This window comes from Jaculus jaculus, chromosome 19 (assembly GCF_020740685.1).
Source record: "Jaculus jaculus isolate mJacJac1 chromosome 19, mJacJac1.mat.Y.cur, whole genome shotgun sequence".
In the NCBI taxonomy this organism is placed as follows: Eukaryota; Metazoa; Chordata; class Mammalia; order Rodentia; family Dipodidae; genus Jaculus; species Jaculus jaculus.
The window spans coordinates 29,819,298-29,834,306 of record NC_059120.1 but is presented as its reverse complement, the minus strand read 5'-3'; the positions used below and the strand labels follow the sequence as shown (position 1 = coordinate 29,834,306).

At 45.8% G+C, this 15,009-nt stretch overlaps 1 protein-coding gene across 4 annotated transcripts in view; it reads right to left on the bottom strand.

Annotated features, from left to right (window-relative positions):
• Slc35a3 (solute carrier family 35 member A3) overlaps positions 1-6,364 on the bottom strand; it is a 78,218-nt gene extending 71,854 nt beyond the window's left edge. For 3 of the 4 annotated variants that reach the window (XM_045137958.1, XM_045137959.1, XR_006634260.1), the window contains exon 1: positions 5,790-5,917. In XM_045137958.1, the coding sequence (XP_044993893.1) occupies positions 5,790-5,807 (18 nt within the window). In that variant the 5' untranslated portion in view covers positions 5,808-5,917. Of the gene's footprint in view, positions 1-5,789; positions 5,918-6,221 lie in introns of those variants that run through there. The other variant, XM_004663949.2, reaches the window with a different exon arrangement.
• Between the last annotated feature and the right edge of the window lie 8,645 nt (positions 6,365-15,009).

The window sequence follows — 15,009 nt, the reverse complement described above, 5'->3', positions numbered from 1 at the left end:
AAGTCAGTGGTTTGGACAACAAAATGACCTAGTAAGTATAGCACTGAAATCCCCTTCCAGTAGGTGGTGGCAAGCAGCCCTACACACTCCTACCCATCCCCATGAAATTCCATTCTGCTCTACAATTTTCCCTGTGGCCATTTTTCACTACTAAATGAAAGAGTAAAAGGCATTCAACAAAAAAGAGAAAATAATGTGAAAAACAGGAAGGGCCAAGGCACCAAACATTATGAAAAATTCAAAACTAAGAAGACTAGAAGTAAAAAATACAAACACTCAACTCTCCCAATTGCAATCAGCTTCACATTTGTCAGGCACATGTAGTATGGTAGGATGGTGTCATCAGCACCGGGGACACAGTTACTCATCAAACAATCTGCTTCTTCATGGAGCTGAGCCTCCAGAAAGGAAAAAACATTCAAACAATTCAACAGTAAAACAGAATAAATGAAATAGTCTAAGCGTATAATCTGATACGACAGTAAAACAAACTGAAAGGAACAAGAGGCAAAAATAGAGACATTAAGGTACTCTTTCTATGTTCAGTGAAATTAAGAATCCTGGAGCCAGGCTTAGTGGCAGATGCCTGAAATCATAGCACTAGGGAGGTGAACATAGGAGAGTTAAAAGGAGTTCAATGTCTGCCTAAGCTATAGAGTAAGTTCAAGACTAGCCTGAGCTGCATGCTACCCTGTTTCAAAAATCAGAAGAGGGCTAGGGGGATGGTTCTGTGGCTCAGCACTTGCTGTGTGTGTAAAGCTGAGTAGCTGATTCTCAGAACCCACGCACAGTTTGACCCTGTAAACTAGTATCTGTAATCCCAGCATGCCTAGGGCAAGAAGGGAACCAAAGACAGGAGAATATGCTCGAAGCTTATGGACCAGCAAACCAGGCAAATGGAACAGTAAACAAGAGACCCTGAGGTGGATCACACGAAGTGGAAGGCAAGAATCAACATCCAGGGCTGGAGAGATGGCTTAGGGGTTAAGGAGTTTGCCTACAAAGCCTAAGGACCTAGGTTTGATTCCTCAGAACCTATGTAAGCCAGATGCACAAAGGGTGCATGTATCTGGAGTTCATTTGCAGTGGCTACAGGCCCTGGGATGCCCATTCTATCTACCTCTTTCAATCCCTCACTCTCAAAAAAAAATAAATAAATAAAATATATATATACAGATATATTCCCTCCCCTGCCCCCAGAAGTAGGGTCTCACTCTAGCCCAGGCTGACCTGGAATTCACTATGGAGTCTCAGGGTGACCTTGAACTCACAGTGATCATCCTACCTCTGCCTCCCAAGTGCTGGGATTAAAGGCATGCACCACCACGCCTAGCTCTATCTTTCTTTTTTGTCTTGGACTGTAATGTGTGCCTGTGTGTATGGTTGATCGCAACCAGCATGGTGCATTAGCCTGTTGTGGACAGAGCAGAATGTTCAGTGCTATTACTCATTCACCTGTTCTTATTTGAGCTGGAGTCTCTTACTGGACCCAAGGCTTGCTATTTTTTCTTGAGTTCCAATGATTCTTGGGTGTCTGCTTCCCTTCAAGACTGGGGGAGGGGGGGGGCGCGTGGTGGCATATACTTTTAATCCCAGCACTCAGGAGGCAGAGATAGGAGGATCACAGTGAGTTTGAGGCTACCCTGAGACTACAGAGTGAAGGGGGTTATAGACCCACATGGCCATGCACAGCTGTTTATGCAAGTCCTGGAAAATCAAAGTCCAGTGGTCTCTCAGGCCCTCTTAGCTCTTAACAACTGAAACATCTCTCCAGCCTTTCTTATTATTTTTGTTTCATTTTATTTTATTTTATTTTATTTTATTTTATTTTATTTTATTTTATTTTATTTATTTATTTATTTATTTATTTTGAGGTAGAGTCTTGCTCTAGCCCAGATTAACCTGGAATGCACTATGTAGTCTCAGGAGAGTGGCCTCAAACCCAAGGCAATCCTCCAAACTCTGCCTCCTGGAGTACTGGTATTAAAGGCATGTGCCACCACACCCAGCCTTCCTCTTTTTATTTTTTAAAATATTTTTCATTTTTATTTATTTATTTGAGAGACAGAGAGAGAGAGAGAGAGAGAGAGAGAGAGAGAGAGAGAATGGGTATGCCAAGCCCTCCAGCCACTGTAAATGAACTCCAGACACATGCACCATCTTGTGTATCTGGCTTACATGGGTCCTGGAGAACTGAACCTGGGTCCGTTGACTTTGCAGGCAAGTGCCTTAACTGCTAAGCCATCCCTCCAGCACCTCTTTTTATTTACTTTTTTAAATCTTTTAATTGTTTTATTTATTTATTTCAGAGTGAGTATAGGTGCACCAGGGCCTCCACTGCAAACAAACTTCACATGCATGCACCATTTTGTATGTCTCATATTATGTAGGTACTAGAGAATTGAACTGGAGCATCAGGCTTGCTATCAAGTGCCTTTACCCATTGAGCCATCTCTCCAGCTCCCTTGCTTTTTTTAAATTTTTATTTATTTATTTGAGAGCAACAGACAGAGAGAGAAAGAGGCAGAGAGAGAGAGAGAATGGGTGCATCAGGGCCTCCAGCCACTGCAAACGAACTCCAGACACGTGCGCCCCTGGTGCATCTGGCTAACGCGGGTCCTAAGGAATCCAGCCTCGAACCAGGGTCCTTAGGCTTCACAGGCAAGCACTTAACTGCTAAGCCATCTCTCCAGTCCCACCCTTTCTCTTTTTTAATCACCACTTTCTATACATGAAATTGCAACCTCTTCCCCCCCCCCAAAAAAAACTATAGTTTTACACTATGGTCTTCCGCGCTTAAACTGTAGAATAAGAATTATGTTAATAATGCTTATTCAGTATTTACTGCTAATCCCTCCTCATTCTGCCTGCTAACTGACAGGGACAGGCTTCATTCAAACTCTTTCAACTCTAACCTACCACAATATAGCACATGTCCTAATAAAATGTAGACTTGGTCACATCCCCTTCCTTGCTTGTAAAGTTCAACTGACTCCTTATCAAACAGAGGATACAGCCTCTTATTACTGAGTCCTAGTCTAAATTTCCTGTCATAAACTCCACCTATCTCAAACACAACCCTTCAAGCATTTTTTGAACAAATATTTGTCTTTAAAAAAAAAACTCTTTCAAGCTGGGTGTGATGGTGCATATCTTTAATCCCACACTGGGGAGGCAGAGGTAGGAGGTGTGAGTTCAAGGCCACCCTGAGAGTACATAGTGAATTCCAGGTCAGCTGGACTACAGTGAGACCCTACCTTGAAAAAAAAAAAAAAGTGGTGTTAGAACACCTAAATATCTTAGACTAGACTCAAACTACAGGTTGCCTGTCAGTTATGTTTCCTAGGTCTTCCCAGGCAACTGCGTCCCCACTACTACACTCCATGCTGTATATAAAACCTTATAATAGTACTCATAAATTTTATGAATTATCACTTAAGGAGACAGATAGGAAGAAAATATATGAGAGCATCTATTTCTAGTGTTCTAAAAGCTGTAAGTTTGAATTTTATTAAGTGTTTTTTTTCTGCAATCAAAAAAACAATAATTTTGCCAGGCATGGTGGAGCTTGTCTTTAATCCCAGCACTTGGAAGGCAGAGGTAGGAAGATTGCCATGAGTTTGAGACCTTGAGACCAGAGTGAATTCCAGGTCAGCCGTATGTACTGCAGCAAGACACTACCTCGAAAACCACCCCCCAAAATTTTTTTTGTCTAACTAATGTGTTGACAATCAGACAGTTCCTTGATCTCCTTTAACATACTGGGCATTTACTCTGCGCTGAATTTACCAAAGGAAAAACTCAGAATATGTAAACCCTCAGAAGAGAATGATCTCTCTGTGAACTCAGTCTTTCTGAAGTGCTCTGATGCATTTAGGGTTCAGGTTGACATGTTCTTAGATATTTCTTACTATACAGAAAAGATGCAGGACAAAACTGGATATCTTGAAATGTTTTCTAATAACTGTAAATAAAACAGCTTTAAGCCAGGGAGGCCCCTGCTGCTCCCAAAACAGTAAAGGCCATCGCCAAGGTTCTTGGATTCCCACCAGGAATAGATGGCAAGACCCTATTGCTGAAGACGCCACCTACTTGGGCTGCAAGGTCAGTGAGAAATCTTGCTGGAGCTGAGCTGAAAACTTCCTCCCTATAGACCAGCTGACAGAAAGCTGAAAAAAGCTATGCTGCATGCAACTCCATGGGAGAGAGAAAAGTCATCAGTGGAGATAAACAACAGTGGACACTGCTTGGTACTAAAACCCACTCAAAAGCCTATGGCAGGGGAGGTCATGAGCCTTAGCGGTGAAATGCCTGCTGGTGTTTGGCTAAATGTGTGCTCTCCCTGCCCAGTAAGCACTTCTCTTAATGTTTACACCCATATATTAATGCTACTCTCACTTTTGGTTAGAGAAGCTTCTCTTTTCAGATGGTGAAGACCTCTGTGTGACTCAGAGGGCACCATAGTGTTGAGAAGAAGTAACAGAGGAGTGCTCTGCACTGAAATATCTCTATCACACCTTCCAAGTCTCAGGGTCCATTGTGGAAGAGGTGGCGGGAAGAATGTAAGAACCAAAGGAAAGGTACCGCTCCTTACAATGCATGCTTCCAGACACAAAGTGGCCTGGATGTCCATGACCTCACAGTGCCTGACACAAGACCAGTATAACAGGAGGAAAAGATGATGACATCCAAATAAGAGAGAGACTGATGGAGAGGGGGAGGGGTATGGTGGACAGTGGAGTTGTGAAGGGGAATGTTGAGGGGGAAATTATCATTGTTTATTGTCTATAATTATGAAATTTGTCAATAATTTAAAAAATTTAAATACAATATGTTGGATAAAGTACCTTTAAAAATTTATATATAGGAAGAGGTGGTGGAAAGAATGTAAGAGCCAAAGGAAGGGTAGGACTCCTTACAATATGCTTCTCCAGACACAAAATGGCCTGGATATCCATGACCTCACAGTGCCTGACACTACCTACACAAGACCATCATAATAGGAGGTAAAAGATCATGACATCAAAATAAAAGAAAGACTGATTGAGAGGGGGAGGGGATATGATGGAAAATGGAGTTTCAAAGGGGAAAGTGGGGGGAGACAGAGTATTACCAAGGGATATTTTTTATAATCATGGAAGTTGTTAATAAAAAATTAATTAAAAATTTATGTGTATATGTATAGAGAGAGAAGGAGTGTGTGTATGTATATATATATGAGAGAGGTAGAGAAAGAGAATATAGGCACACCAGGGTCTCTTGCTGCTGCAAAGGAACAACACATCCGAAATAAATAAATAAATAAGTAAGCAAGCAATTATGGACCAGAGTGGCAGACAGGCTGAAAGCTGTAATTGCAGTTTGGAAGAGGGAAAACAGAAGAGCCTGCTTAGCAGAGACAAGGGAAATAAAGGAAAGAAAGATCAGAAATGTAAATATAGAAGTCATTCCAGGAAACAATTTGAGTTTACCAATGCGAGTAAGTACGACCACCACGTGGAGAAACAGTACCCAACATAATTTCACAGACTTAAGCCTGGTACCATTTTCAAATATTGCATATGATTCGGGCTAACGTAAGGCTTATTATATTACATTTAATTAATATTTTTAGCTCATTTCGACCAGCCTTCCTGAACTGAGAGGGATAGTTTAGTAGGTTTAAACAACGGCGTTCATAGAAATCCTCCATTCCTCAGTGCTCAGGACCCTCCGTCAATACCACACACACACACACAAATCACTATTCTGATGGAATCTCACACCACCTTAGACCACCCCTGCCTTACCAGAGGGGCCTTTTCCATTTCTTGAAGTCCCTGTAGCTTCGGGAGGACACGGCCTCGCCGGGCGCATCCGTCCCCACCGCAGGGTGACACGCAGAGCGGGAGCTCCAGCGACGGCCACACGACGACAGAGCGGCCGCCAAATCGGCCCAGGCACTTCCTGGGCACGCCTCACGCTCCCGGGCACAGGCCAGTCCCACCCGGCCACACCCCTCTCGCCCCGACCTTTTCCTCCTCCACCCTCACATTCCACACGTCGGGGGCCGGAGTAACAAGGCGTCCCTTGATCGATCTGCTCCCGCTCCAGCTTAACCGGCCCAGCCGGTCGCCCGGCCGTACGCACGACCACCTCCACCCGAGCCGGGAGCGGAGCCCGCCGTCCTCGCAGCCCCGGGCCTCGGAACCCGCTCCTCCCCGCGAGCGCTCCGCACTCACCTCCTGCGCCGCTCGGCCAGCTGCTCGTCCCGGGGTCCAGGACCCAGCGAAAACGCGGGACACCCCAGGCTGCCGAGCCCGCCGCGACCCCTGACCCGCGGCGCCGCCAGCTCCCGCGGGTGCCACCTCGGTGCGAACCAGGCGTTTCCGGGTTCCCGCGGTCCCATCCCCCAAGCGCTCCGGCTGGCGCCTGCGCCCCGGCGAATGCCGTTCCCGGCTCGGCTCCGGCAGCCCCAGCTTGGCGTCGGTGGCTCTGTCCTTAAGGCGACCCCACCCGGCGGCGCCCGATGGGCCTTCAAGGTGCGGCGCGCGCCGGGAACCCTTGTCTTTCGGAGACACCTCAGCGGTCCCTACCGAAAGGGGGACTCTCGCCGCGGGCCTCTGCCAGACTGTCGGGTCACAGAGTGATCAGCAGCTTAAGGAAGGGCAAAGTCCTGTGGGGCAAAGGACCCTGAGAGAAAGAGCGGGAGGCGGGTCTTGGAGGCAAAGGAACCCGTTCCTAAAAGTGACGGTCAGTGAGCTGAAAACCTGATTATCTCTGATGCAGATTACCACCCAGTACTGAGAAAAAAGCTTCTTCGCTTGGCAAAGAGCCTTGTTCCCACGCTGCGACTTGGAGACTCAGAATAAAAAAATGGCGTTAGTGTCATTATGTGGTGGTGGGCAGAGGAGAGAACCCAAGAAAGGAGAGAAACGGACATGTGCGAGAGAGCTCTACCCTTTCCTATCTGCTTGGATCCCAGACACAACATTAACAATACTTCTGTTTGTTTTTGTGGGGTTTTAATTTATTTTATTTTGGTTTTTTGAGGTATGGGTTCACTCTAGCCCAGGCTGACCTGGAATTCACTACGTAGTCTCAGGCTGGCCTCGAACTCACAGTGATCGTACTACCTCTGCCTCCCTCGTGTTGGCATTAAAACCATGCGCCACCACGCTGGGCAGAGTCCTTTTATTTTTAAGGATTTTTGTCTCAGCCAGGTGTGGTGGCGCACACCTTTAATCCCAGCACCCATGAGGCAGAGGTAGGAAAGTCACTGTGAGTTCAAGATCATACTGGGACTACTGAGATCCAGGTCAGCCTGAGGAAGAGTGAGACCCAACGTGGAAAAAAACTAATTAAAAAAAAAATTCTGGGCTGAAGGTGCTAGCCTGCAAAGCCAAAGGACTCAGGTTCAATTCCCCAGGACCCATGTAAGCCAGATGCACATAGTTGCACATGTGTCTGGAGTTCATTTGCAGTGGCTAGAGGCCCTGGCGTGCTCATTCTTTCAGTCTCTCTCTTCTCCTCTGTCTCTCTGGTGTTTTTTTGGTTTGGTTTTAATGTTTTCTTTCTTTCTTTTGTTTTTTTTGGTTTTTCAAGGTAGGGTCTCACGCTAGGCCCTAGCCAAGACAGACCTGTAACTCAAGAGTTGAGTGGCCTCAAATTTACAGCCATCCTTCTACCTCTGCCTCCCAAGTGCTGGGATTAAAAGCATGCGCCATCACGCCCAGCTCTTTCTTATAAATATATAAATAAACAAACATAAAAAATATTTTTTTAAGTGAGTAAACTTTTCTTCAGATGGGAAGGGTCAGCTGGGCATGTCAATTCACAACTTTAATCTCAGCATTTGAGAGGCTGGGGGAGGAGATGGTGCAGTGTTTAAAGAGCTTGCTCCACAAGACTGAGTATCTCAGCTTGGATTCCCAGAACCCACATAAACTTGGACATTGAGGCACTGGCATCTGTAATTACAGCATGTTTAGACATAATTGTTATGATATGTGAAGCATCTTCTTGTCCCCTCTACCCTTTTCTGTGGCCCCCTAGCATCTTCAAGCATCTGGTGCATATCTAAGCAAGTTCACTTACTCCACTGAGTTGTGATTTACATTTATAGTCTTAGCTCCGCTACTAAGGTGAATGCTGCCCTAGTTAAGTTTGGTTCTCCAACACTTTAACAAGATGCCTTACATTTAGAAAATCAAAATAAACCAGGCATGATGGCTCATGTCCATAATCTCACCATCTATAGATCTAAGGCAGGAGGAGTTTAAGGCCAACCTGGGCTACATAATGAGTTTCAAGACAGCCTGAACTACTGAGTGAGACCCTGTCTTAAAAAAAAATAACCGGGGGTCTATAGGACTATGCCAGCATGAGCCTTCAAGTTAGTTCTATGCACAACCATTCACCAAATACTGCTATTGTGGTTCTCCAGGGCCACCCTGTTGTGTGCCAACATATCCTCGTGCTGACCTCAAGGACAGACTGTGTTCATAATACCTCTGTAACCAGATGTAAAGTAAAGACAACTGCACAAGGGTCAGTGTTTGTTGTGAAACTGGCCAGTACCTCAAAGCTTCTGTGACTGTGTGCTTAACTCTCAAACTTATAGAATACAGTAAGGTTAAAAAAAAAATAACCAAGGGCTAGAGAGATGATCTTAGCAGTTAAGGTGCTTGCCTACAAATCCTAAGGACCTAGGTTTGAGTCCCCAGTACCCAGGTAAACCAGATGCACAAGGTGGCACTTGGATGTGGAGTTTGTTTGCAGTGGTAGAGGCCTTTGTGTGCACACTTTCTCTCATCTGTGTGTGTGTGTCCTGTTTCTCTCTCTGCCTCTCCTCTTTTCTTCCTTCTTTTCCTTCGTGCTGACCTGTAACTCCCAGTACCAGCATGTGATTAACATCCATAATGAGCTGTTGATCAGAACGACCTACAAGATTTCCCAAAAGAAGAAAGATTTCTGATAGTCTTGATGACTCACAAAGGTTATTGGTAAGACCCCACTGCTAAAGACACCATATACTGGTGGTATGGAACATGAAGTGACATGGCTGAATCTGAAAGAGTCAGTTCTCAGACAGCTCGTCTAGTGCCCGAAGGTGCTATATGAGCGACTAGGGGGAAATGACCAATATCTGTCTGAGCAACTCATGGTCTAAACTACTCAGCAGCAAACAACCTGACGTGATGCTCACACAAGTGCAATAGTAGTATACAGCCATGGTAGGAAACCAATTGCTCTTGATTTGGCTAATTGATGTGCTCAGTGGAACAGAACCCATAGCTGGAGCTAGGAAAAAAGTCAGAACCATATCCAAAAACAAGCCTGCTCTCCAATATCAAGCTCCCACCAATCGTGGGCTACAAGAGGGTTTACACCTATTAAATTCTCTCTAAAATAATAATGGTTTTCCCATTTATCTGGTGCTGACTGCACGCTTTGTTGAAGAATTTGCTTTTCTTTTTCAGATGGATGCAGATCCTGAGGAGAGAATCAGCCCATCGCACTTCAACAGGGCCCCAGCTGAAACCAAGAGTAATTGAAACCAAGAGAAATGAGCAAGAGTGGTGCTTTCGCCAGGCATGGTGATGCACACCTTTAATCCCACCACTCGGGAGGCAGAGGTAGGTGGATTGCTGCGACTTCAAGGCCACCCTGAGACTCCATAGTGAATTTCTGGTCAGCGTGGGCTAGAGTGAGACCCTACCTCAAAAAGCTTAATTCTTCAGAGCAAAGAACCAGTTCATGAATTAAGCTGGAAACTGTTGCATAGTTATCTATTTGTCCGTCATTGTCCTCTAAGAGAATGTGAATGAAGTCACTTCCTTATCAGTGTTTAACAGTCCATCATGTGAGCCTTAAATTTTTGAGACAGAGCTATAGCATTTGAAATGGGCTTACTTTCCATTCCCTCCTTTGCCAAGGAAAGCTGCTGCAGTGACATCTACTTCATTGATTTTGTTATTGGCCAGCATGTGTTAGGCCTTGAGACCCCAGACGTGAAGCCTAGTGGAACTTCCTGAGCCTGGCTAACGTTTGGCAATCTGCCTCTGGCCAGCTGTGGTTCAGCAAGATGCCTAATGGCCTCTGGCCTGTTACTTCCGCATAGGAGTTGGAATTCCCGCGTACGCATGCTTAGAACCAATCATTTCAAAAGTTGTGGTATAACTACTGGCCCTTACCTCTCCCCCCATCCTAGAATCCTCTCCCTCATTCTCAACACTATATAGGCAACTGCATGTAACAATAAAGTGAGTTCCTGCTTTGACAAAACTCCTGGCTTGGTGGTGTGTTCCTGGCCATTGACATTCATCCTCCTCCTCAACCCCTTGGGAGGAACCAGCGGACCTGGTCCTTCCTCACTACTACCTGCCAGAGGAGCCCAGCAGTTTGGCGCCCAATGTGGGGTTATAGGAACCCACCAGACTGGTGCCCCATATGAGGCATTCTTGTTGAGGAGGTCAATCAGTGTGTATGTGTGGGTGAGTGTACCCTCATAAGTTATGAGGCAGTCTTCATATTTAATGTGCTAAATTTTGCTTCTATAACCTGTACTTGCTTGTCAACATCTTTTCATACTCTTTCTCTTTCCTTTCACTTTTGGTTTGCTGGCAAGCTGCATCTGTGGCTTTTCTATTTCTGAATGGGTCATATGTCCCTAGTGGACACACTGTGTGTGCAGACCTGGAGGAGACTCAAGTCATATTGCCCCCTCATTTGAGTGAGGGCTCCATCACAGAAGACAAAGCAAATCTGCTGGGGAGACCCGCTCCCATCCACACCGTGTTTGATATCATTGAACTGTCCCCTAAGGACACAGACTTGTCTGGCCATCACGGATCTACATCTGAACTTAATTCTACAGCATTTTTACCTATCTTTTTGGTCCTTGTGTTTATGTTGTACTCATGTGTCTGTGGATTGCTATTGCCCTAATTTTATGGACATTTCTCTCTTGACTTTATAATATGGGACAGTCTACCTCTAAATCCAATCCTGCCTTAGATTCTCTTAGGGCACTCCTGAAGAGTAGAGGGCTTGATTTGACTGATAATCAGGTTCAACAGACCTGGGATTGCCTTCTTAAGCTGGCGCCATGGCTGCCGGAAGGAAATCTCTTTGATTGGGACACTTGGGATAGGGTAGAGGCCCTTGTTCATCGGGCACATGTGGAAAAGGGTCATATACCCCCCCTTAGGGGTCCTGCCTATGATCTCGACCCTTAAGGGCTGCTTCCCTCCAAGGCCAACCAAACAAAAACAAAAGACAGATGAAAAAGAAAAAGATAGTATACAGCCTTATCTGGCTACTCCTCCTGGAGATACAGCTTTAAAAACCCCAGAAAAGGGTGGATCCTTAAACCCCTCACTTGATCCCTTTGGGAGTGCTCCTTGGCCTTCCAGGGGACCTCCCCCACTTCCTCCATTGACTAGTCCTTTCTGGACCCCCTTGGCCCCTCCTTCATATCCAGCTGCCAAGCCACCAGAAAATAAAGCTACTTTTTTATTTCCCATCAATCTAAATCCTGGAGGCAATCGTCCTGCTGCCTGGTATCTGTGGGAAGCTCAGGACCTTAAGGAGCTTAAAGAGGCAGTCTCGGAGGATGGACCTAACTCCTTGGGCTGAGACCTTGTTATAGGGACTTGCCCATCAACATTGTACAACCCAAGATTGGAAAAATATAGTCAGGGCTGTCTTGTTGGGTTCCCTATACATTAAGTGGTGTGCCTTTTTTAAAGATGAGTGCCATACACAGGCAGAACAAAACCAAAGTCAACATCCCCCTGTGCCAATAACTTTTGGGATGCTCTCCGGTACCTCTGATCAATATGCTACAGGCACTCAACAGGCGGCTATCCTTGACCCGTATACGGACCAGGTCAGGACACTGGGCTTGGTGGCATGGAAAAGGCTTAATGAGGGACCCTCTGAACCCTACCCCTGCCCCTGCTTATGGGTATTACTCATTTGAGGACTTGGCTACATTTATAGATAGCATGAAAAAAAGTCTCCAAAGAAAATTTCCCCCACAGGCATTACAGGATCAGTTTACTAAAATGTTGGTCTGGGAAGGGATAATGGCCATCACTGCCTCACCTGTGCGGGTCTCAAGGACAACTCCATGAGTAGATGGATTGTAGCCACCAAGGATGTTGGCACTATCTCCCATCAGGCTAGGGCCATGGCTGCCACCCTTCAGGAAAATAAACAGAGAGATTTGGCCACTACAATCTGCACATTACAGTTAAATCCTAAAAAAATCAACACATTTCAGGTGTGGGGATGAGGGCCACTTTTAAAAGGAGTGCCCCAACAACACAAAGCCTCCCCCACCCTCTGGGGGGGACAACCAATGCCCCTCACACCCACTACTCTAAATGCAATAAGGGGTTTCTTTGGGCTAGGGAGCGTCGGTTGAAGTTTGACATACAGGGAAAGCCTTTAAACTCCTCCCAGGGCTCCCCCCAGCCCCATTAAATAAAGGGAAAGAGACCATCAAAGCCCACTGGACCGTCCCTCTGGTCCCCAGCCTTAGACCCAAAATTATTTTAAATATTGGCAATAAAAAATTCAAACTTCTCATCAACACTGGAGCAGACCGAACAGTCCTGAGAAAGGAGGAGGGCCCCCCCCTCCTGGCAGCTTGTGCCCGGCCCTCCCCTACTGGTTGTTGGCAGGCAGTCCACCTCCTGGGAGACTGCCACAAGGCTCCCTTGGACTGACCCAGGTGGGGGCAGGGAGAAGTCCGCCTTCTCGTGGTGACTGGGCTCACTGCTAACTTACTGGGGCAAGATATCCTTGAAAATGCCTAGGCTTTCATCACTACTGACCATAAGACCTTTTATAATGATTTGTTAGATGAAGAAGAATATCAATAACAGTTTGAGGAAGGGAGGGAATGCCATCCCAATTATAGAGATGACCCTTACTTTGAGCAACTCAGACAAAAGTACTCCAATGAACACCCGCTGCCCAGCCCTCCCCCCCCCCCCCATTTAAAATCCAGTGGAGACCAGGGGATCCTATATGGGTTGAGCAGTGGCCTTTCCCTTCTTCTAAATTACACCAACTCCACATACTTATTGATCAATACTTGGAGGCTGGGCATATCCATCCCTCCACTAGTCCCTGGAACTCTCCTGTCTTTGTCATAAAATAGCCTAATGGGTCCTGGAGATTTTTACATGATTTAAGGAAGATCAATGAACACATGATCCCCTTCAGAAGCCCCCAGATGAGACTACCATGGATCCCAGCTATTCCCAATATATACCATATTATTATCATTAACATTAAAGATTGCTTCTTCTCTATCCCTCTCCATCCAGGAGACATGGAAAAATTTGCATTCTCTGTACCCACTGTTAATTTCTGTGGCCCAGATAGGAGATTTGAGTGGACTGTCTTACCTCAGGACATGCCAGTGAGCAGATAGAGCTGTAGGAGAGCCAGTCCCACCAGTCTCTTCCTGGGGCTGAGTGGGATGGTGAGTGTTGATGACTCAGAACCTCTCCTAGTCACCAGAGAAAAACCACACTGAGTCAGGAGTTTTATCAATGCAGGAACTTGCTTTATTGTGACAGGCGGTTGCCTATATAATGTTGAGAACAAAGGCAAGGATTCTAGGATGGGGGGAGAGGTAAGGGCAAATAGTAAACTGTGATCTTTGAGATGATTGGCCCCAAGCGCACTTGCACGTGGGAATTCCATCTCCTACGCAGAAGTAGCAGGCCAGAAGCCATTAGGCATCTTGCTGAGTCATAGCTAGCCAGAGGCAGATCACCAAATTTTAGCTAGGCTCAGGAAGTTCCACTAGGCCTCACACCCTGGCCTCTCAAGGCCCAACAAGGGCATGGCTAATAGCCCATCCATTTGTCAATATTACCTGTCATCCATTTTCTTCTCTTATCAATCTCCCCAATACTCTGTTTTATATTTACCTGGATGATATTATTCTTGGGTGCCTAGATTCCTCCACACTCCAGGACCTTATCCACCAGTGTCTAACTATCCTTCATACTCACAGCTTTAAAGTAGCTCCTGAAAAAGTTCAAACTATGCCTCCCTTTAAGATCTTGGGCTTGATCCTTACCCTAGATACAGTTTCACCTGTTAAACCACAACTTTATATTCAGGATTCTTACAGCTTGCCTCAACTCCAGAAGCTCTTGGGAGAAATTAACTGGATGAGGCCCTGGATACCTATAACCACTGAGGAATTATCCCCCTTTTTCGACCTACTAAGGGGCCTTGATATTTCGTCCCAAGTAACCTTAGCACCTGGGCAGAGAAAAGTCCTCCACAGAGTACAGGAGGCCATAGATAACTCTAATCTCAAAAGATTAAACCCTGATCTTCCTCTTTCCCTCTGCCTTTTCCCTGGGGAGACCCTGACCACTGCCCTGTTGGCTCAAAAGGGCAAACCTATTCAGTGTGTTGGGAGCTATGAACCAAACCTCGGCCATGTTAACATAAACCGTCACATAGCAAGTTAAGTTTATACTTCCTCACCTAATATTCAACTACCAGAAACAAAGACTGCCATGTAGCAAGTTAAGTCTCTACTTCCTCACCTAATATTCAACCACCAGAAACAAAGGGATCGTACACTTGGCTGATTACTCCCCCATGCTTTCGGTAGCTGATGAAGAAACAAAGACATTGCAGCTTAACCAGTAACTCTGTGAACTTTGGCCTGATTATGTCCCCTTCCCTCTACAACCTTATATAAACCTACATGTAAGAATAAACTCTAGAGACCTTGACAAATACCTAGGATGGTCTCCTTGTGTCTGTTTGCCTTTCCCCACTCAGGTTAACTTCCCCTTGGGTCCTTGTTCAACTCCCTACTGGCCGGGGCACAGTGGATTCACCTCTCAATCGATGGGGCCCCTAGGGTCTATTCTTTAAGTAACCAAGTAGCTGATTGTATCATTAAAGGAAGGGAAACTGCCATTACACTCTTTGGTATTGAACCTCGCTCCATCATTATCCCATATAAGATAACTGATTTCA